Source organism: Dama dama, chromosome 15, assembly GCF_033118175.1.
Source record: "Dama dama isolate Ldn47 chromosome 15, ASM3311817v1, whole genome shotgun sequence".
Classification (NCBI taxonomy): Eukaryota; Metazoa; Chordata; class Mammalia; order Artiodactyla; family Cervidae; genus Dama; species Dama dama.
In genome coordinates this window covers 64,006,078-64,030,509 of record NC_083695.1, presented here as the reverse complement: position 1 = coordinate 64,030,509, position 24,432 = coordinate 64,006,078, and the positions used below count along the sequence as shown (strand labels likewise).

General features: G+C 41.2%; 1 protein-coding gene across 2 annotated transcripts in view; it reads right to left on the bottom strand.

Moving 5' to 3' along the window:
- LOC133070281 (ectonucleoside triphosphate diphosphohydrolase 1) overlaps positions 1-24,432 on the bottom strand; it is a 198,637-nt gene that overhangs the window by 142,704 nt on the left and 31,501 nt on the right. For both annotated transcript variants that reach the window (XM_061162257.1, XM_061162255.1), the window contains exon 2: positions 899-1,026. In XM_061162257.1, coding sequence (XP_061018240.1) covers positions 899-1,026 — 128 coding nt within the window. The remainder of the gene's footprint in view (positions 1-898; positions 1,027-24,432) is intronic.

Sequence of the window (24,432 nt, the reverse complement as noted above, 5' to 3'; positions counted from 1 at the left end):
TCAAATGAAAGTTGAAAATTGATGTATTTACAATAAAAACTTAAATTTACTATATGCTTTTAAATTAATGGATTAAATAATGAACATATTACAAGGTATTAGTGAGGTATTCATGTCTTTGAAATTGAACTTTGATAAATTTGAAAGGAAGCAGAAATAAATCACAGCAGAGTTAATGACCCTAATTATTTTTAATTACACACACACACACACACACACACACACACACACACAAGCTCTTCAAATGTGGAAATTTCACAAGAAATCTATACATCCATGAATTCATTTCAAATTACTATATTCAATACATGTATGTGGTCTCCAGGGGCTTTTTAAAAATTGATCTTTAAATTGATTTCTTTTTAATAGTTTAGAGATGAGGAACAAGTCTTCTCCACAATCTTTGACTTCCAAAGTGCTTTGTACAGAGCTGTCTAGTAAAGTTTATTATTTTGGTGATAGTGATAATAATAGAGTAAGAACAAAGAATGCAATGTTCAGTAAACAAAGAGTTCATTGTTTCCACAAGGGAACAATGAGTAGGAAGTAGAGATAGTACTAGAGTTATGGAAACCAACATAGTATATCATGGATCTGGATGTGGTGAATAAAGCATTTGTCTCTGTTAGAATACTGATTTAATCAGTTTGCTGAACAATCATAAAGACAATTATCTTTCCACCCCTAACTGATCCAAGGCATTCTCTCCTCCAGAATAAGCATCCACTGCCATTTTACTCACCTAGTTCAATGGAGACTGATTTGCTCCTGGGCTTGCAGAACCTCAACTCCTACTGTTCTGATTTACCATAACTCCCCTTTCCCTCTGCCCCATCCAGGGACCCTCAAACACATGTACACACACATACACACACACATACTCAGGGGTTTGAGTTACCTTAACATTTTCTGGCAGTGCTTTGTTCTGGGTCAGCCCCAGAGCGAGCAATGCTATCACAGCGATGATGCAGGAGAAACCAAGGATGCTCAGTATGTTTTTAGAGCAAAATACCTTCAGTTCAGATTCTAAAATCAAAAGAAGAAGAGAAAACATCAATAAGAAATGAACAGACATTGATTTTCCTCCCCTTTCTGTATGGCTTATGTTGGCTTTCTGGAGACAGCAAAGACAGATAAAAGCTGATCTTTATCCACGAGGCACTTGCAAAGTAATTGGGTAAAAGTTAAAAAAACAAAAGGATGCGTCTGTACTGTGATGAGGGCCAAAACTGAGTTAGTGGCCGTGGTAAGAAGAATGGGCACAATTAGGTCAGTGATGAGATATAAGATGAGAAGGAAAAATCCCAAACTGGCAGCTTGTTTACTAGGTCATATAGGTCTATCAAGGTTAAAGAAACAAAGAAAGCAAAGATGGCCTCCCTCAATTTTAAAATCTACCAAAATATGAGTACAATATTAAAAAGTATTCAGAATGTATCACCAAACAAACATGAAAGTTCCTCTGCTTCATGACATTTCCTGGCTTGACCTTCACTTCAGCCACACTTACATGTTAAATAACTGTAGGTAATAACATAGGGTCTATGGAGTTTTAAACATTTCATCATTTGTATTATTTTGTCTATCCTGTAAATACTCTCATCATCATGGGACATAAAAAAGTCCCAGAAGCAGAACTCTATAAAAGGCAAATTTACTTTGAGCAGGATAAACAGAGATTGTGGCAGTGGTGAGCAGGAAATGGGATGGTTACCCTATTCCCTCCACTCTCATCCTTCCACTCTAGCTTCCCAAACTATCCCCAAACCTTTTCCTGAGCCTTTGGGGAAGAAGGACAGGGTCACGTAAAAGAAAAAAAAAAAAGCATGTGGAAATGAGATGGGCTCTCCAAAATAGTTTGCACTTCTCTAAGAGAGAAGGCCAGGGCCTAAAGCAACTGAAAGAGGAACCTGAGTCCCCTCCTCCTCTTTCCCTCTTGCTCAGCAGCAGCAGCTACGCCAACACAGGAGCTCCTCCTTGGGCTCGTGAGCACAAGCTTGGACTTAATCCAAAGGGTGGTAATTGCCTGGGTCTCTGGTCTGCATCTGCCTCTAGAACCTTGAATCAGTCTGTTTCCATTAAGCCAAACAGTACAAAACTTAGGGGGAAAAGTTTTAGCAACACCATTATCTACTTCTTCCAAACAAAGGAACAATGAATGAAATATACAATAAATGAAACGTCCCCCTCCTTCCTTCCCAAAGGAATCTCAAGTTTTGTTCAGATGCCTTCCGCTCCCCTAAGCAGCCCAAACACCTCCTGGGAAGGTGCTGACTGTTCTGCATAATCTCCTTCCCTCTCCAGTAACTGGTTCAACAGTGGGCATATACCCCCAAAACAGCCTGTGAGACCCTGGAGGAAGACTGCTGGGGCAAGTCAAGTAAGAGAAAGGAAGCATTCTCTCTTTTTCCTCAGACATGGTCCAGCCAATGATGGTAGAGCAGAGAGGTGGAAAGAATTTGAGTTCTTGAAGCATTTTGAGCTGCTCAAACAACTTATCCTGATCTAATCCTCTCATGAGACTCAAGCTTTGATCCAATTAGAGTCATGATTTAAATACCTTGAAGCTAAAACATCCTGATACAACTGTGACAGGAATGTCCTTTTTGCTTCCAGGGCTGTGGAATCTGGAAAAGAGCCCCTTAGCTAACTTACCTATCTCGGTTCCCAAAGTTGTGACATTGACAAACACAGCTTACAAGCAGCACATGTTTTAGATGAAAAATTGCAAATCTAATCTAAAAATTGCACACTGTAACGATAATTCTACTATAACAGAATTGTGAATACTCCCTCAAACTGTTCAAAAGGTCTACCTATTCTTTTGTTTCTGTAAATATGACAATTTTGATTATTTCATTTTCATTTCATCCATTTGGGTGCTAATCCAATGAAAATGACCAAAAAGGTCACTGCATATTGGAATTGACATCTAGCTGGGAAGATAGATAAGTCAGAAAAGAAGTCTGCAGATAAGGACTTCAGGTCATGAAAAGTGTGGAGGAGAAATTCAAACCAAGAAATGTTATAGAGTCACTTGCAGCAGAGTTGGGGTGGGGAGATTAGACTAAGGGTCAAGAAAGGTCTTTGAGAAGATGACATTTAAGCTTAGAACTTAAAGGTGAGAAAACACCACTTATACGAAGGAGAAATAACACTCCAAGAAGAGGAAGCACAAGCTGAAAAAGCCCTGAGATGGAAAATAGCTTGAAGTGACTCTGTTTCTTCCTTTTTAAAATGAGAATATTTACTGAATCATTATTAGCACTGAACACCAGGGAACCCTCCTACGCTGTGGGTGGAAATATGAGTTGGTGCAGCAACTATGGAGTACAGTATGGAGGTTCTGCAGAAAAATAAAGATAGAATTACATGGGGAGTAAGACCATCCCCAAGAAAAAGAAATGCAAGAAAGCAAAATGGCTGTCTGAGGAGGCCTTACAAATAGCTGTGAAAAGAAAAGAAGCCAAAAGCAAAGCAGAAAAGGAAAGATATACCCATTTAAATGCACAGTTCCAAAGAATAGCAAGGAGAGATAAGAAAGCCTTCCTCAATGATCAGTGCAAAGAAATAAAGGAAAATAATAGATGGGAAAGACTAGAGATCTCTTCAAGAAAATTAGAGATACCAAGGGAACATTTCACGCAAAGATGGGCTCAATAAAGGACAAAAATGGTATGGACCTGACAGAAGCAGAAGATTTTAAGAAGAGGTGGCAAGAATACACAGAAGAACTGTACAAAAAAGATCTTCATGACCCAGATAATCACGATGGTGTGATCACTCACCTAGAACCAGACATCCTGAAATGTGAAGTCAAGTGGGCTTTAGGAAGCATCACTACAAAGCTAGTGGAGGTGATGGAATTCCAGTTGAGCTATTTCAAATCCTAAAAGATGATGCTGTGAAAGTACTGCACTTGATATGCCAGCAAATTTGGAAAACTCAGCAGTGGTCACAGGACTGGAAAAGGTCAGTTTTCATTCCAATCCCAAAGTAAGGCGATGCCAAAGAATGCTCAAACTACCACACAATTGCACTCATCTCACACTCTAGCAAAGTAATGCTCAAAATTCTCCAAGCCAGGCTTCAACAGTATGTGAACCGAGAACTTCCAGATGTTCAAGCTGGTTTTAGAAAAGGCAGAGGAGCCAGAGATCAATGCCAATATCCGCTGGATCATCAAAAAAGCAAGAGAGTTCCAGAAAAATATCTACTTCTATTTTATGGACTATGTGAAAGCCTTTGACTGTGTGGATCACAATAAACTGTGGAAAATTCTTAAAGAGATGGGAATACCAGACCACCTGACCTGCCTCCTGAGAAATCTGTATGCAGGTCAGGAAGCAACAGTTAGAACTGAACATGGAACAACAGACTGGTTCCAAATAGGAAATGGAGTACATCAAGGCTGTATATTGTCACCCTGCTTATTTAACTTATATGCAGAGTACATCATGAGAAATGCTGGGTTGGATGAAGCACAAGTTGGAATCAAGATTGCTGGGAGAAATATCAATAACCTCAGATATGCAGATGACACCACCCTTATGGCAGAAAGTGAAGAAGAACTAAAGAGCTGCTTTGTGAAAGTGAAAGAAGAGAGTGAAAAAGTTGGCTTAGAGCTCAACATTCAGATAACAAAGATCATGGCATCCAGTCCCATCACTTCATGGCAAATAGATGGAGAAACAGTGGAAACAGTGTGGCAGATTTTATTTTTTTGGGCTCCAAAATCAAAGCAGATGGTGACTGCATCCATGAAATTAAGATGCTTACTCCTTGGAAGGAAAGTTACCAACCTAGACAGCATATTAAAAAGCAGAGACATTACTTTGCCAACAAAGGTCCGTCTAGTCAAGGCTATGGTTTTTCCAGTAGTCATGTATGGATGGAAGAGTTGGACTATATAGAAAGCTGAGCACCGAAGAATTGATGCTTTTAAACTGTGGTGTTGGAGAAGACTCTTGAGAGTCCCTTGGACTACAAGGAGATCAAACCAGTCCATCCTAAAGGAAATCAGTCCTGAATGTTCATTGGAAGGTCTGATGCTGAAGCTGAAACTGCAATACTTTGGCCACCTGAAGCGAAGAGCTGACTCATTTGAAAAAACCCTGATGCTGGGAAAGATTGAAGGCAGGAGGAGAAAGGGACGACAGAGGATGAGGTGGTTGGATGGCATCACCAACTCAATGGACATGAGTTTAAGTAATCTCCGGGAGTTGATGATGATTGGGGAGGCCTGGCATACTGCAGTCCATGGGGTCACAAATTGTCAGACACGACTGAGTGACTGAACTGAACTGAACTGAGGATCCCACAATCCTACTCCTGGGCATATATCCAGAGAAAACCATATTTCAAAAAGATACATGCACTCCAATATTCATTGCAGCACTATTTACAATAGCCAGTATGTGGAAGCAACCTAAATGTCTATCAATAGATGAATGGATAATGAAGATGTGGTATATATAGTGGAATATTACTAAGTCATAAAAAAGAACAAATAATGCCATTGGCAGCAATATGAATAGAACTATAGATTATCTTACTAAGTGAAGTAAGGAAGAAAGAGAAAGACAAATACCATATGATCACTTACACGTGGAATCTAAAATATGGCACAAATGACCCTATCTATAAAACAGAAACAGACTCACAGAGAACAGACTTGTGGTTGTCAAGGAGGAGGGGTGGAAGGACAGGACGGTTTGGTAGTTTGGGGTTAGTAGAAGCAAACTGTCAAATTTAGAATCGATAAACAACAAGGTCCTTTTGTATGGCACAGGGAACTATATCTAGTCTCTGGGGATAAATGATACTGGAGAAGAATATTAAAAAAAAATTTATATGTGTATAACTAAGTCACCTTGACGTACAGCAGAAATTAGCACAACATTGTAAATCAACTATACTTCAATAAAAATAATCTAAAAAAGAAATTATACTTCCCCACATTTGCTCAGTTTTTGCAGTGATATCTATATTATTAGAATATACGCAAGTCTTTCATTACATTCATCTTATCAAAGATATGACAACAAAAAGAACTTAAAGAAGAAATTTAGGAATTTTTCAAAAGCTGTATTATCAAAAAAAATAATGACTGTTTTCCATGTGAACTAAGCAGGACTGAGCGGCTTCACTTTCACTTTTTACTTTCATGCATTGGAGAAGGAAATGGCAACCCACTCCAGTATTCTTGCCTGGAGAATCCCATGGACAGAGGAGCCTGACAGGCTACAGTCCACGGGGTCTCACAGAGTCAGACACGAGTAAGGAGACCGAGCACAGCCACAGACGTGGGGGCCCAGAGCTGGACTTGTCGAAGACATGTTCATCAAAGGGAACCACTTTGGTAACCTGCCTTTCTTCCTAGGCCCCAGAGCTCTTTCAGATGTCATGTCTGCTCCAGTCAAGTTCTATTACGGAAAATTCACGATGACATTCAGACATTATCCCCCTGAAAAAGCCCTTCATTTCCCTTGTGGATAACAGAAACGTGGTTTGTTTCATACAATGTGAAACTGTATTTTAAAAAACAATTTCAAGAAACATTTTTACCAAAAATATCTTAACGATAAAGTGTTACATTGCTTTGAATTTTCCCACTATCCTGAGGAACTCAAGACTGCCCCTGCCCTCCCATTCCCTTCCTGTCACAGGACGAATGAGAAAGTTTCTCTGTTTGAGCTGAGAGTCAGATAGAAATGTCAGTTCTTCACTTGACAGAGACAAAACTGAAGGAAACCCAGGCTTTCACAAAATAGGCTGATTTCAAGCCAATTAGCTATGTCAGAGGCAAAAAAGCTGATTCCTTTTCACTCTGACAGAAACAGTTATCATGACATCCAGAGCTGGCATCCTATTAAAGGTTAAAATTATGTAATTTGTCCTTAGTCAAAATTCTGCAGTACAGAGAAATCCCAGCTTCTCTAATTTATGATACCAAAGATGTTTTATCTTAAAATTTCACTCTATTAATAAGAAAGACTTGGGGTGTTGGCAGATGTGGTGGATTTTAGGCAAAAGAAAAAAAAAAAAAACAGAAGTTTTGCTCTGCAGATTCAGTGTGACGCATTAGATTCAAATCGTTTCCAATTTCTGATGGGTTACATCCAAACCAAGCTTGGCTTGTCATATAGAGAACAAAACAGCCAATACTGACAAGCACTGGAGAGTAAACATCAGTGGGGTGCTGTGGTCCCTTCCTGTGTTTACACAGGGCAGTGATGGGACAATCACTGAAGCTCAGGGGACTGGTCCTAATCTGACTTTGCCATTTCTCCAGCTCCTAGAGTATCTGACCCCTCTCTGCCATCTTCCTTCCTCTCCATTAGGGAGTTCTTGGTGACACATACTTAGATTGTTCTCGCATTCAAGGGCTTTAAGATCCTTTCTCAGCCGCTTCATTCCAGGTCCTTTAGACTCAACCTCTTTTATGGCAACAGCCATCCCTCTGTTCCAATCGCCACCACTTCTTCTATAATAGCCCATTCTTGTATCTCCCTAATTCTTTTTCCTATCAGAATCCATCCTTCATGCACCTGCAGAATTCCTCCATAATTGACATTCCCAGGGCTCTTCCTGATTAAGAATGAAGGTAGTTTTCTTCTGCTTGCCAGATGAAAGCCTCACTGTCTACCCAGCCCTCTCAACCCTTTAGAAATTTAAGCGCTTCGCATCTCACCATTCCAATAAGCAGATGTGTGTGTCTGAGATCATACTGCCTGACATTACAACCACTAGACTGTACATTCCCTAAGTGCCATGACTTTTTTCTGGCTCGTTCATTGCTATAGTCCTAGTTGAATGAATAAATGAATTTTGCATGTTGACATTTTCAACATGAGATTTCCTGCTGGAATTCTATTCCCCTCTTTCTCCACCAAATCTTTTTCCTTGTCATGTTCAAACTCAAGTTCAATAGGAGGCTATGCTTCCCTCCACATTCCTCAAAGCTCAATGGTTCCAGTACTCCTCTCTTCATGTGCTACCTCTAGATATTTAACGGATTAACCTATTTTGGTTTGGGAGTTCTGTAGTTGTTATTTCATTCATTTTTCTATTAGTCAGTCAACAATTATTTATTCAATGCATTACACTATTCAGTAGACCTGCCTGAGGCTAGAGTTACAGCAGTGAACAGAACAAATGTTTCCATTTCATGGTGCTTATATTCTAGTTTGAAAAAAATAAACAAAACAAGTAAAATTTATAGTATGTTAATAATTATAAGTGCTAAGAAATGAGAAAAGGCAGGTAAAGAGGCAGAATAGAGTGATTAGGAAAGACCTGAGATGGTGATATTAAAAGTGACAGGGATAAAGAGACCGCAAGCACACTACTTGGCCAAGAGCATTTAAGATGTGCAAAGGCCCAGGGGTGGAACAGTACCTGGCCATGAGGCCAGTGTGGCTGGAAGAGTGATGAAGGGGAAAAGAGTAAGAGATGGTCAGGGGTGGGGTCACTGGGTGCCTTGCTCACAGGGCTTTGCAGGTTCTGGTGAGGGTTTGGTCTTACTCTAAGTGATCTGACTTCTTTCTAACCATTGGTATAATTTATATTCAGCACCATGGGACCTGAAGCACACCTCCTGAAGAAGGAGGGTGTGATCTTTTAGGTGGCAGATCTCTCCCTCTTGTAATGAAGTGCTGAGGCGCCCCAGTGACATCAGCTCTTAGGACGACCACTCAGTCAAGTGCAGACAGAGCCTGGCTCTGCTGAAGTAGAGCCTGTGCCAAGACGAGGGCTGGGAAGACACGTCCAGGAGCAGTAAGAACCATATCATGATAGATCTTCTCTATACCTTCTGTTCTCGTTGGTAGCTCGGAGCTGTTAAATCTTCGCTGAGAGAACATCCTTATGAGGGGCCTCTGAACCAAAAGTCACCTGGATCCATCACCCCAAAGCCAAACTCCATTGACTTCTGAGGGGTGGCTCAAGCTAGAGCAGAGTCCAGACAACCTCACCTTTGCTCAGTCTCTAATCCTCCAATTCCTTGCATGCAAGATGATTCATAATAGTACGGACTTCATAGCGTTGCTAGGTAAGAGTCAATGAGCTAACAATACCTAACAACCTACAAAAGAGCCCTCACTGTATTCCAGATTATGTTCTCAGCATTCTACACATAGCAACTCATTTAACCTTCACAACACTCCTTCGAGGTACTATTATCATCATCTGTATCAGCTTCCTATGGCTGCCACAACAAATTACCACCAACGTGGGTGACTGACAACAATAGAATTTTATTCTCTCACAATTCCAGAGGCTAAAAGTCCAGAATCAAGGTGTCAATGGGGCCAAAGGCTCTGGAGAGATTCCTTTCTTGCCTTGTCTAGCCTCTGGTGGCTCCTGGCTTTCCCTGGCTATGGCTACATCATCCACAGTCTGCCTCTGTCTGCACATGACCTTTCCCCCTGTCTCCGTGTGCATTAGATTTCCCTCTCCTTTCTCTTATGGGGCACCAGTCATTAGATTTAGGGCCCATCCTAAAGCCAGAATGACCTCAAGATCCTTAACTACATCCACAAAGACTTCATTTCCAAATAAGATCGCAGCTACAGGAACTATTATTATCCTCATTGCTGTCACTTTACAGGTGAGGAAACTGAATCATAGGTTAAGTAGACTGCCCAAAGTTACACTGATATAAATGTAGGGACCAGGAATTAAAGTCGGGCATTCTGGGTCCAGAAATCAGGCTTTTAGCCACCACTCTACCCTACACCATGGGGCTTCTCCAGTGGCTCTGCAGAAGCCTGCAGAGAATTCACCTGCAATGCGGGAGATGCGGGTTCGATCCCTGGGTCAGGAAGATCGCCTGGAGGAGGGCACAGCAACCCACTCCAGTATTTTTGCCTGAGAAATCCCATGGACAGAGGAGTCTGGCAGGCTACAGTTCATAAGGTTGCAAAGAGCTGGACACGAGTGAAGTGACGGAGCACACAGGCACTACCCTAAACCACATGACCGTGCCTGCTATGCAGTACAAGTGTTGAATGTGGGAACCAATCTCATTATCCAGAAGGGAACCCGGACTGACGTTAAGGATTTGGCTGAAGGGGCTGTCTGGACTGTTGTCACTGAGGACATCAGACAATGTCACACTTTTTCAAATATAGAGTCTTTTGGTCCTTGATGGTCAGAAGCTAGCAGCTGAGACAGAGGCTGGGATTATGGTTCCCTGGGAGGTTAAGGGACTTGCTCAAAGTCACAAAGCTGGTAAGCAGCAGAACAGTGACTGGATCCAAGTCTCCCAGCTCCGCTCCACTGCCTCAACTATTGTCCTGCATTAGAGACGCGTACAAGTACTCAGCTTCCTTCCTTCTTGGCTGAAACAATCCAAAAGAACCCAAAGTTCTGTTCAAATAGATATTAAATTTCACCCCCACCCCATATTTTCCCAGTTAATAAATCCAGAGTCAGTTTGAAGATAAAGCAGTTTAATTTGGTGAGGTTTTTTTCCTGCCTGTTTTTAAGTCAAGGAAGTCAGTACAATGTCAATAAATAGACAAATGCTAAAAATGCACCTCAAGGCCTCAATGATGGTCAATTAGTCAAAGGGTAAAAAATAAAGGAGAGGAGGGAAAATAAGATAGACACAGAGAATACGAATGGAAGGGAAACAGGGGTGGGAATAGAAAGAGAGGTAGAGAGAGACAGGTTATTTAAGAAATACCCAAGTCCTGTTCCACAGATCCCTTGAACCACAGACTTCAGAGAAAGTTATGTGTGCTTAGTCGCTCAGTCGTGCCTGACTCTTTGCAACCCCATGGACTATAGCCCACTAGGCTCTTCTGTTCATCGGGCTTCTCCAGGCAAGAATACTGGAGTAGGTTGCCATGCCCTCCTCCAGGGCATCTTCCCAATCCAGGGAATCGAATCCAGGTCTCCCACATGGCAGGCAGATTCTTTATCATCTGAGCCACCAGGGAAGCCCTCAGAGAAAGTTACTTGCCTTGTTTATAATCCTTTGTTTCTGCTCTTTGAAATGTTAATTAGCTGGTTAGTCTCAGTTCACAGTACTTTAGTTAGAAAAAGAATGCATTATCCTAACAAAGTAGCCTGGTTGATCCTGAGTGGTCCCCGAAGAGGCTCAGCTTTGGGTGGGAAGAGCCCATTGAGTGACCCTGGGCAGTGGAATTGGGGTGGGGGAACAGAATAAGTTCTTCCTGCTAGTCAGACTCTGCCAACCTCAAGCTCATCACCCAAACGTTCTTGCTGTGGGCTGTGCTCTTCTCAGATTGGCAGCAAGTAACTGACTGACTTTGCACTGGTGTGCCTGACTCTAAAAATGTTAATAATTGCAAAAATCAAAGAACAGCAGAAGATCTGCTTATGGGAAATAAGGAAGCAAAGGAATCCCCATCCCTTTCTCCTTCTCCTCACTTCCTCCCACCATACCACCTACCTCCTCACCCACCCCCTTCTGGCCTTTCCTGAATTCTTTTGCCCATAGATTGCATGGAGCACCATAGATCTTTATGGACTTCGTGGATTCCCATATTCAGGTATAGGGTTGTTTCTGGCAGAGCGATATCATTGAGACCACAGACAGGAATTCCCTGTGACCCAGCCAACAAGGGTAATAACCTCATGTATTGATGGTCTCTGCAATAAACACACTGCTTCCACTAAACAAATCCTCTTCCATATCTGAAATTGAAGAACTGTGCCCTGGGGATTCTATCCTTTCTCAAAGCAGCTGCATTTGTCAACAAGCCTTGGTTATGTGTTGCTGGTGAGAAAGACAGAAAATCTGTGCTGGCCATATATCACTAATGTGGGGGTCAAAGTGGGGATGGGGTGAACTGACTCACCCAGGTAGCCCAGCCTCACAACCCGCCCCTCCACCCTCCCACCTCTGTCTTCTACATCTCTTTTGTAAGTTATCTTATTACTACCTCCTCATTTTTTCACTTATGAAGTACGAAAGTCAGAAGCAACATAAAAATATTTCTGCAACAAAATATGCTATAAACAAAATAAAAAATGACAAACTGAGGAAAATGTTTGTAACAACTATGAAATAGTTGGTTTCCTTAATATATGAAGTCATTAAAAATCGATAAGACAATGATCAAGACAACCCCTCAGAACTACCACAAGTCAATACCAGAAAAATAAACAATCCAATCAAAAAGTGGAGAAAAGACCTAAACAGACATTTTCCCAAAGAAGACATATAGATGGCTAACAAATACATGAAATGATGCTCAACATCGCTCATTATTAGAGAAATGCAAATCAAAACTAAAATGAGATATCACCTCACACCAATCAGAATGCCCATTATCCAAAAGTCTACAAACAATAAATGCTGGAGAGGGTGTGGAGAAAAGGGAGCCCTCTTGCACTGTTGGTGGGAATGTAAATTGATTTAGTCATTATGGAAGACGGTATGGAGATTCCTTAGAAAACTAGAAATAAAACCACCACATGCCCCAGCAATCCCATTCCTAGGCATATACCCTGGGGAAGCCAAAATTGAAATAGACACATGTACCCTAATGCTCATTGCAGCATTATTTACAATAGCTAAAACATGGAAGCAACCTAGATGTCCATCAACAGATCAATGGATAAAGAAGCTGTAGAATATATAAACAGTGAAATATTACTCAGCCATAAAAAGGAACACATTTGAGTCAGTTTTAATGAGGTGGATGAACCTAGAGCCTATTATACAGATTGAAGTAAGTCAGAAAGAGAAAGATAAATATCATATACTAACACATATAAGCTGAGCGCTGAAGAATTGATGCTTTTGAACTGTGGTATTGAAAAAGACTCTTGAGAGTCCCTTGGACTGCAAGGAGATCCAACCAGTCCATCCTAAAGGAGATCAGTCCTAAGTGTTCATTGGAAGGACTGATTTTGAAGCTGAAACTCCAATACTTTGGCCACCTGATGGGAAGAGCTGACTCATCTGAAAAGACCCTGATGCTGGGAAAGACTGAAGGTAGGAGGAGGAGGGAACGACAGAGGATGAGATGGTTGGATGGCATCACCAACTCAACGGACATGAGTTTGGGTAAACTCCAGGAGTTGATGATGGACAGGAAGGCCGGGCGTGCTGCAGTCCATGGGGTTGCAAAGAGTCGGACACAACTGAGCGACTGAACTGAACTGAACTGAACTTAATTGAACACATATATACGGAATCTAGAAAGATGGTATCAAAGAATTTAACAGACATAGAGGACAGACTTATGGACATGGGGAGAGGGGAGGAGAGAGTGAGATGTATGGAGAGAGTAACATGGAGACTTACATTACCATACGTAAAATAGATAGTCAATGGGAATTTGCTCTATGACTCAGGGAACTCAAACTGAGGCTGTGTATCAACCTAGAGGGGTGGATGGGGAGGGAGATGGAGGGAGGCTCAAGAGGGAGGGGATATTTGTATACCTATGGCTGATTCATGTTGATGTTTGACAGAAAACAACAAAATTCTGTAAAGCAATTATCCTTCAATTAAAAAAGAAATAAATTAAAAAAATTAAAATGGGCAAAGAACATAAATAAGTAATTTAAAGAAAAAGAAATAAATACCGTCAACATATTAGAAGCATTCTAATTACTTTATCTTAAAGAAATGTACTAAATGAAAAATGAGATACTATTTATTACTTACCAGAATAACAATGTTTTTTAAAGTTTGATACTAGCAAAGTTTTTTAATATATAATATTACATAATTATTAGAATGGCAAAAAAAAATACAGTGTTGGCAAGGATGCAGAGCAACTGGAAGTCTCATACACTGCTGCTGGGGATGCAAAATGGAACAGCCACTTCGGAAAGAATTTGGGAGTTTCTTATGAAGTTAAAACACACATGTGTGTGTGCATGTGTGTATGTGTGTGGGTGTGTATGCTAAGTCACTTTAGTTGTGTCCGACTCTGTGTGACCCTGTGGATTGTATCCCACCAGGCTCCTCTGTCCAGGGGATTCTTCAAGCAAGAATACAGGAATGGGTGGCCATGCCATCCTCAAGGGGATCTTCCTCACCCAGGGATTGAACCCACGTGTCCTGCATTAGCAGGTAGGTTCTTTACCTACCCACCTGAGAAGCCCCTTGTTAAAATATATACTTATCTTATAACCAGGTAGTCCTACTCTTAGGTATTTACCCAAAAAGAGTGAAGATGTGTCTACACAAAAACCTGTACCTGATTATTTATAACATTTTTATTCATCACCCAAAACTCAAAACAACCCAAATGTGCATCAACAGTGAAAGCACACAAACTGTGATACAACAGAATTCTATTCAGCAACAAAAAGGGTATAAACTACTCATGAGTGCAACAACATGGATGAATCACAAAAGCATTATGCTAAGTGAGAGAAGCCAGACTCAAAAGACTATGTATGATTTCATTTATATGATATTCTGGAAAGGGCAAAACTAAGGACAGAAATCAGATTAGCAGGCAGAGGTTTAGGGACAAAGGACTGACTGAAAAGTCCACGAGTGAATTTCAGCAATGATGGACGAATTCTGCATCTAGATTGTGGTGGTTATTACATACATTTATTAGATTCTCTTTCCTCTCCCCTTCCCTCTCTTTCTTCCTTCTTTATTCTCTAGCAATTAAATTCTTAGTAAAAATTCCTGAAAACCTAAAGGTTCTGAGTTGACGAGAAAGAATTTACAGAGGGTTTCCAGTTGGGATTAAAGTGACAAAGATGCTAGGAGCCTGGAAGGTGGGCATCGGGTAAATGGGAAGAGATGTGTCAATGATTTGATGTCAACTTTGCTGATTCTCTGCCCTCTCTAACCATCCTGCCAGCCACTCACTAACCTAACTATTCCAAGCAGCCATCTCTGGGTCCCCAATCACTCAGTCTTCCCAGATCAATGTCATCTCTTTTGTATTCTTTACAGAAAAATTGTCAGATCTCATTTCACCAGGCTTTGGGTGGATTAAAAGCTTTATTCTGAGAGAAATTTGGCATCTCTTTTCAGGCATCTCTTCCCAGGTAGCCCAATGGTAAAGAATCTGCCTGCCAATGCAGGAGACATAAGAGATACGGGTTCAATCCCTGACATCGGGAAGATCCCCTGGAGTAGGAAATGGAAAACCACTCCAGTATTCTTGCCTAGAAAATTCCATGGACAGAAGAGCCTGGCAGTCTACAATCCATGGGGGTCACAAAGAGTCAGCTACAACTGAGTATGCACATTCTCAGGCACTTCTGCTGTTACGTATTAATATAAGAGGGAACAGCTCTCTGGATACAAGATCAAGCTTCTAAACATCCATGGTAACTCTGTCACAGATCATCTGGTATCTAAGCAACTCTCTTAAACCATCAACACAGAGTACCTGCACTTCAGATGCTTATGTGAGAACTCAATCCTAAATTGATTAGTATGTAGTTCCTGTCAAGGAAGTGACAGAAAATAAATGATTTGGGAGGGATAATCTGAGAGTACCCTAGATTATTCAAAGCATATTTCCTGTACTCATTTAGTGAGGTGGAAGGCAGGAGTTAGAGAAAGGTTCCTGGGCCTTGGAGAAAGGCGTGTCCTCCTTAGAACAAAACTAATAAGATAAACCCATAACAGATGAAAACAGCTCCTACCAAAACCACCCACACTTTAAAAAATGTATGTTCAGTCCCATGACTTGAGTATTTCCTCAATACTAGAATGCAACTAAGAAAGTGGCATCCTACTCACTTTTGTATCCTGGATGAAGAAAGATGTGAGAATATGGTGAGGCAGGGCCATCTGCATGCAGTGAAAAGGCAACTAAAAGAATTGGTCTGTGCAGGGTCCCTCCAGCACAGTCTGGGAGGAGACGATGTCTTGAATCATGGTCACTTCCCTGAAAGTTCTTTCTCCATAGCAATGAAGGATAATTCCTCTAAGTTCATCAAACTAACTCCCCACTATGATTTCATGTTCACCAAGTTTTCTTGCCATGATTTTTCAACAAGATAAAAAAAGTATGACCTGATCATTGTTAAACAATAGTGGTATTATGTGATAAACTAGTCAGTCCTAAAGGAAATCAACCCTGAATGTTCACTGGGAGGACAGGTGCTGAAGCAGAAACTCTAATACTTCGGCCACCTGATGTGAAGAGCTGACTCATTGAAAAAGACTCTGATGCTGGAGAAGATTGAAGGCAAAAGGAGAAGGGGGAGGCAGAGAGTGAGACAGTTAGATAGCATTGCTGACTCAGTGGACATGAATTTGAGCAAATTCTGGGAGTTAGTGGATGATAGAGGAGCCCAGTGTGCTGCAGTCCATGGGGTGGAAAAGAGTTGGACACAACTTAGCCACTGAACTACAACAACGAGACACAGGCTGCGTGTAGAATACAGACGCAATGTGGAGACCACAGAAGCCATGGGTACGGCACAGTCTGTGCACTCCTTGCTCACACCCAAGAGGCCTGTTTTCTTATTTGCTCAGATTCACAGAGACAGGAGGGGTGCAGCCAAACAAAGAAGCAACTCTAGGGGCTCAAAACAGACAAGACAGATCCCCTGTGCTTTCTCTTTTCCGGAATCACCATAATGTGCTGAATGGAGGGGAAAGTGTCTCTCACTTACAAAACTCAGAACACCACATAAGGATACCATACTAGGAACTATACATTATAGTCTTTGGAAATGATGGCTAAGATAGTTGAATTCTTTATAAAGATGCTTAAAAACCCAAAGACTCTGGGGAATGCAAGAGTTGAAGAGGAAATTTTTACTCCACCTTCTGGTAAAGTCTTTGTTTCCTAGAATTGACCTCTGAGAATGCCACATTAGTAGACCCATCTTCAGGGGGGAGATAGCTAAATTAGATAACAAAGACACCATTCGGCTGGCTCACCACTAAGTCTCTCAGGACTGGGTGGAGAAAGGCCACTTCCTTTCTTAGACCTTTACACAGCGCTGATACGTTTATTCCATTTCTCTTGCCTTCAGTATCCCCAGTGAACTGATCCATGCCACACCAGTTCTAAAGATTTGACTTCTTCTGACTTGTTGTTGTTGTCATTGTTTTTTGCCTCCTTGTACTCTATGCATGCCAAAACTCCACCTTTCTACAACTCACTTATTCTTTGATTCACAACATCTGGCTTCTGTCCCACCATTCTATTAAAGCCACTCACACAAGTATCCAATGGATGCTTTTCCATTTCTTATAGAATTTGATAATGTTAATTACACAAACTGTCCCTTTTCTTGGCTCCCATGACACCAGACTCTTCTTGTAGTCCTCCTATCTCTCTGAGCCTTACTTTCCTGGCATCTTTTTATCATCATACTCTTTCAACAGAGATGTGCCACAGTGTTTCATCTTGGAAACTTGGCTCATGTTGCTTCATACACATACAACCAACTGAATGGTGATGGTTCCCCAAGCTTTATTGGGATGACCTCCTGATCTGTGTCTCCAGTCCAGAACTTTGTCTAGAGCTCCAAATCTGTAATTCTAGTACTTACTTAACATACCTGCTTTGATGTTCTACAGCCAAAATCACCATGTCTAAAACGAAATTTCCCTATTCTGCATGATCTGCTCCGTGAACGTCACCATCATGCCCCCAATCTCCCTAGACTCTCCCTTCTCCCTTCAATCAAACTTCAAGTTTTTATTGATTCTATGCAAAGAGTCAGACACAACTGAGCGACTGAACTGAACTGAACTGAACCCCTAAATATCTCCCAAATCCTTTATCTATTTCTTCCCCGACTTCTACAATAGCTTCTGTAGAGGCCTTTCCACATCTAGGCTCTTCCTCTTCCAGCCATCCTCTACTTTGAAGCCAGCATTATCATGCTAAAAATGCAAACCCAATTATATGACTGCCACCAGTGTGATCTTCTTCAATGATTCCCATATGTCTCAAAATAAAAGTTAAACTCTTTAACCACAACTTAAAGGCCAAGTCCCTACACAGTTCATGTGTAGTTCAAGGTGTTAGTTTCTAAATTGGCCCTTCTTTTTCTTATCTTCATGTCTTTTGTATCTTCATAGCTTTTCTCTCCTGCCACATGTCCTGCTGCTTTATTCTGCCTGAAGCACTCTTCTTTCCTCTCTTCTTTATCTTTTCCTAACTTACGAAGAAATTGGAGTTGAGGATAATTAGTGTACGTGTCATCACTTCCAGGAAGTCTTCTTGAAAGTCTCCTGACCCTTCTCTAATGATGAATTAAATACCCTCCTTTGCATCTGTCTCATAGCACCCTTCTCACAATGCTGTGTCAGTCTCCTCTATGAGACTAACACACTTTGAGAACACTACACATTTTTAGATCTCCAGAAATCAGCAAAGGATCTGGTCTGTGTCAGTATTCCATATGTCAGTTGAATAAATGAATGGGTAAGATTGATTTGAATTTCTAGTACACAGTGTTTTCCCTCAAGAAAAGGGGAGATTTATTTGATCTTTCCAAATGTGTTTTAACTTCTCAACTCTATGATTCTGACTATTTTTAGTGAGCTGCCAGGCAACTCAACTTCAGTTTGTATGTATTGTAGGAAGCAACAAGACAGATGTTCAGGCATTAAGTCCCAAATCTGGATCCCAGAGCTTAGTCATAAACTCCAAGGATTATTCTCTCGCTGAGTTACCAAGAATAATAGATTCAGATGATTTGTTTGTAGTAGAAAGAACTACACATTTAGTTTGTCCTTTCTAAGCTAGCATGATTAACTACATTGTCTCTGAGAGTGAGTCATTCTGATTAAAGAGAAGCAGTATGATTAGGTAACAATCCATCTATTTCCTTGTTTTTGATTATGTAATCTTCCTATAGGATGGACTCTTACTCTTGCCTCTTAACTAGCTCCGTGACTTGGGCAACTTATTTGATCTTTCTAAATCTTCATTTTCTGGACTAAAAATTTTAAAACATCTATCACTTAATTTGGGAAGCTGATGTGAAGATGTAGTGAGCTCTGTATGAAAAAAATGATTAGAGTGATCCCAACCAGCCCCATGGGCTCAGTTACTACTATCTATATGTGGGAAATACTCTAACTTATATTTAGTCCAGACATACGGACTCTTGATATTTCAATTGTCTCCTTGACACACAAGCACCTCAAATCTATTCTGCCCAAACAGAATTCATGCTTTCCCCTTCCCACCAAACCTGTTCCTCTCCCAGCTCTCCATAGCCCTCAGTGAGCATCTCTACCACTCATCCAGTTGCGAACCAAGAATAATGGCATCATCCTCCATTCCCTCCTCATCCTTGTCCGCATCCAAAGAGCTGCCCATTCAGCAAATGTTACTGAGAGTTCTGTTGAGTCCTGGGATTCTGCCTCCCAAAGATTCTGATGCCCTCTCCTCCGCCACTACTCTGCCACCTTCTTACTTCAACCACCACCTCCTGCCATGGCAGGTTGGTCACCCTGCATACACTCCTGCCTCTCAACAATTTGTTTTCCACACTGCAACCAGGGTGAACTTTTCAAAGTCTCTATATGATCACAAAACCCACTAGTTACTTAAAACACTTCATAGCTTCCCATTACCTTAAGACCACAATCCTTCATGTAACTCGTAGGTTCTGCCCCTCCTCAGGTTCCAGCCTCTCTTATCACCTCTCTTCCCTCACTCTGCCTCCTTTCAGCCCTCACTTCACCTTTCTTCCCCTGCCACAAGGTCCTAGCACAATTTTTTAATTCTGCTTGAAATATTCTCTTCCCACTCTCTTTATTTAGCTATACTCTGCTCAGCTTTCAGATTACAGGTCAAAATCACCTCCTCAAGGATGCCTCAGAAACCCCATCCATGAACTCCACACTAACTGGCACATCTCACAGCACTCAATGTTTTCTTCATATCGCTTAAGGCTATTGTAATTAATTAGCTGGGCTTCCCAGGTGGCTCAGTGGTAAAGAATCTGCCTGCCAATACAAGAGATGTGGGTTCAATCCCTGGGTCCAGAAGATCCCCTGGAGGAAGGCATGGCAACCCACTCCAGTTTTCTTGCCTGGGAAATCTCATGGACAGAGGAGCCAGGCAGGCTAGAGCCCATAGGGTCACAAAAGAGTCAGACACGACTTAGCGACTAAACAAAAATCAGTCAATCCATTAGCTACATGCTGAAATCTTCTACCTTGTCAGTAATTCTCATTTCTAGCTGCACATTAAAGTCACTGGAGAACTTTGTGAAAATACCAACCCCCGAATCCCACCCCAGATTAATTAAATCAGAATCATCAAGGCAGAGCCTGGGCATTGCTATTTTTTAATGGCTCCCTAGTGCATCTAATACGCTGCCAAGGTTGGGAACCATTGCTTCGGAAGGTAAGGACCAGGTCTGCTTATCCACAACTTTATCCCTAGTGCCAAGCACACAGCAGTGTCTGCACACAGTAGGCACTCAATAAATGGTAAATGTAGCTATGATTATTATTATTGTTATGGCCAATGTGGTTATGATTAAGATTATAAGTTTTTTCACATTTTTGGCATCTGTGATCCTTTACCACAAGATTCCAATTGCATATTAATAGCAGTCAAATCATGCTTTTAAAATTCAGCAAATTTCTATTTTCCTGTCAACACAGAGCTTCAATTAAGAACTGACTAGACAAAATATTTTCACAACAAGCTATGTCTCCAAGGTGAAACAAAATACAGCATATTAAAAAAATTCATATCTTAAAATTCTTTTCTATATATGTATATACATTAGCAATTATAGTCACTTGAATAGGAACTTTCTAGTTTTGTAATGACAAGAGTTAATTGGATTGCCCACTGCTTTGTCATTCTGATTCTTTTTTGTTTTACTCTTCTCGGTTAGCAGCTTTTCTCTCCTGCCACATGACCTTTTTTTCATTAAGTAAATGTCAAACCCACTCACAACCCTGGTTCAATGGCAGCTGAAGTTTCTTCAGCTTGCAGTTTTCCTGTTAAGTCCTGTGTCAGAGAGCAAGCTCTGTACAACTCCTTTAGAGAAACTTCTAAGGATATATTTTCTATAGTCCTATAGCCCAGGCCTTAATCATCAACCTGCTCAGAATCACCAGAAAGATTTCTTAAAGAAAAACCACTGGACCCCACCCTCAGAGTTTCTGATTCAGTATGTCTGCAGTGAGACCAGAGTATATGTGCTTCTAACAAGTTTCCAGGTAATGCTGCTTTGAAAATCACTGCTACCTCTCACTTAATGGCTGATATTTTCTTAAAATAGAGAAGCTGTGAGGGCTTTTAGGGGTACAGTGGGTAAAGACTGTATCCAACTTATTCTTTATAAATATAAAGAAAAAATATGCACAACCATGGGTCTTTCTCCCATGATTTCAGAGGGATTTTCTCTGCGCTATTTTGTAAACAACTCAACATATCCCACGCATATACTTCTCTTTTTAGAAGAGATTGTGAAGGTATGTGGGGGCAGCATGCCTCCAGTTTCTTCCTAACAGGGAAGTTAGGAAACACTTCCAGGCTCCTTTCTAAAGGCAGCCTTGGCTCACCATTCCTGCAGCCAGCCAGATTTGTGAAGCCACCTTCAGGATTGTTTAACACAATGGTGGAAGAGGGGTTAAAATAGCAGTGAGGGAATTGCTAAAAAGCTCTTCAAAGAAACAAACTTCACAGTCAGTCTAGGAAGTTTCAGCAGAGGTTGGTGGGAAGGGGGGTAGGATAAGGGATTCCAAGATATCCCAAAGCAAGCTACTGCGCCCAGCACCACACCCTGGCAAGATGCTGGGCAAACAAGCAAGACACTCACTGGAAAAAATACCTAGAGTGCATGTAGATTTTAGCCTTAGCAACTGCTCAGCATGTCAGTGTGATACATTCAGATGTACAGACAAGACATCTTCTCTCTTCGAGGGGAGCGACTAGAACAACAGAGGTTTTCTGTGTGCTGTCCTAATCTGGGGGCCAGTGGGGCACTCTAGTGGTGCCCAGGACTATCCTGGTTTTAGTATCTCTTCAGACCTCTTTTCAGTCTTTTCAGTTCCACTCCCTTCCCCTCGTATCGTCCCCACTCAGCTTCACTCCTACCTCCTCCACAACCACACAGGCACCCTCTCCTCTAAGACACATTCCCTCCTGGTAACCTCCAGCAATTTTAGACTCACTTAAACCATTTTTTTCCTTCTCTAAAGTAATTTTTGTGTCTGATTTTGGCATCATATTCAGGCTTTCCACCATTCTGACTTTGGGGGAATGAATGGGATTTATCTTTTTCAGATCAAAAAGAATCTCAAAGTTGAAAGGATCCTTAGAGTTTCTGCACTTCAAGGTTCCAGCCCTGACTACACAGGAGACTCACCTGGGACTTTTTCCAGTCCTACCCAGGGCAATTGTATCAGAATCGCTGGGACTGGGCCCAGGTACTAGTCATTTTTAAAGCCCTTCAGGTGATTCTAATGCACAGCCAAGGTTTCAAAATTCTTCTGAGTGGCAAATCCAGTTCTACAGAATTCTTGAAAGATGGATATTTAACCCCTGCAGTAAACTTCTCCATTGATGGGGACAGTCATTGGAGTCAGGACTACACTACATATCGGTGTAGTCCTGGCCGTTGACAGACATCTATAATTATCAAGAAGCTCTTATTTTGATTCAAGCTTTCTTACATTCTAAATCTATCCCTTGATCCCAATGAGCTATGAAGCAACACAGAGTATGTTTACTTCTTTATTAAAATTGTTTTTCTATTCCTCAAAGACAAAGCTATTTATATATAAAACTATGTTCTGTTGGCAAATTTGCTAATCACACTTTCTATGTTTTCATCCAAATCACAGATAGCAAAAAGCAGAGACGTTACTTTGCCAACAAAGGTCCGTCTAGTCAAGGCTATGGTTTTTCCAGTAGTCATGTATGGATGTGAGAGTTGGACTATAAAAAAAGCTGAGCGCCAAAGAATTCATGCTTTTGAACTGTGGTGTTGGAGAAGACTCTTGAGAGTCCCTTGGACTGCATCACCAACTCAATGGACATGAGTTTGGGTAAACTCCAGGAGTTGGTGATTAACAGGGAGGCCTGGCGTGCTACGGTCCATGGGGTCACAAAGAGTTGGATACAACTGAGCAACTGAACTGAACTGAGGAGGTGAACGCCAGGTGAGTAAGTGAAGCTTTATCTGTATATACAGCTACTCCCCATCATTTGTGTTACCGCCTAAGCAGTAATTTCAGATTCTCACAGGAGATGGAACCCTACTGTGAACTGTACATGATAGGGAGCCAGGTTGCACACTCTTTATGGGAATCATCCTGAAACCATTCCCACCCTGTCCCCAGTCCATGGAAAAATTGTCTTCCATGAAACCAGTCCCTGGAGCTGAAAAATTTGGGGACTGCTGATCTGTAACCTTTCTTCAATGTGGATTTCATACCATCTTTGACATGATTTGGTGGCTCAGACCAATCTATGTTCAGAAAACATAGAAAGTGTGATTAGCAAATTTGCCAACAGAATATAATTTTGTATATAAATAGTTTTGTCTCTAAGGATTAGGGGGGAAAGTTTTTAATAAAGAATCCACTTGCAATGCAGGAGATCCGGGTTCAATCCCTGGCTTGAGAAGATCCCCTGAAGAAGGAAATGGCAACCCACTCCAATATTCTTGCCTGAAGAATTCCATGGACAGAGGAGCCTGGTGGGCTACAGTCTCTGGGGTTGCAAAGAGGCAGACATGATTGAATGACTAACATTTTCACACATTTGACATGATTTAGCCATGATTCATACTAATCAGACAGTAAAGTGTCTGCCTACAATGTGGGAGACCCGGGTTCAATCCCTGGGTCAGCAAGATCTCCTGGAGAAGGAAATGGCAACTCACTCCAGTGTTCTTGCCTGGAAAATCCCATGGACGGAGGAGCCTGGTTACAGTCTACAGACTACAGTCCATGGGGTCGCAAAGAGTCGGACACTACTGAGCAACTTCAATTCTCACTTTCAGATTAGTGCTAATCCTCTTAGTTCATTCTTATCCAGTCCATATTTCTCCATCTCATCTTTAAGCATATCATGAAAGACTTTGTTATATATCTTTCTCACTCTAAAATACTTGCATATAAAATTATATAATATGTGGGATTTGTCATAAAAAATTCCAATACCAACAACAAAAAGACTTGGTGGAAGGGAGAGTAACAGTGGAGACAAAAATCCCAGAACATGTATTGATAATTGTTGAAGATGGGTAATAGGTATGCAGAGGTTTATTATACTATACACTGTTTTTTGTTTGATGTTATCTATAGCTAAAAATTTTGTGAATCTTTTGCTGAAGTAGAGTACACTATTTTTATAAATTTGAGAGACTACCAAAATTTATTAACTCTAGCCCCTGACTATCCATCTCCCAAATGGGGGTGATTTGATATGACTTGATTTAAAAACTCCATGCTAGCTCAAGTGGTTGGGATCTTTTTTCCTAGGTTCTAACAAATCTTCCATATTTATTTCAAGATTT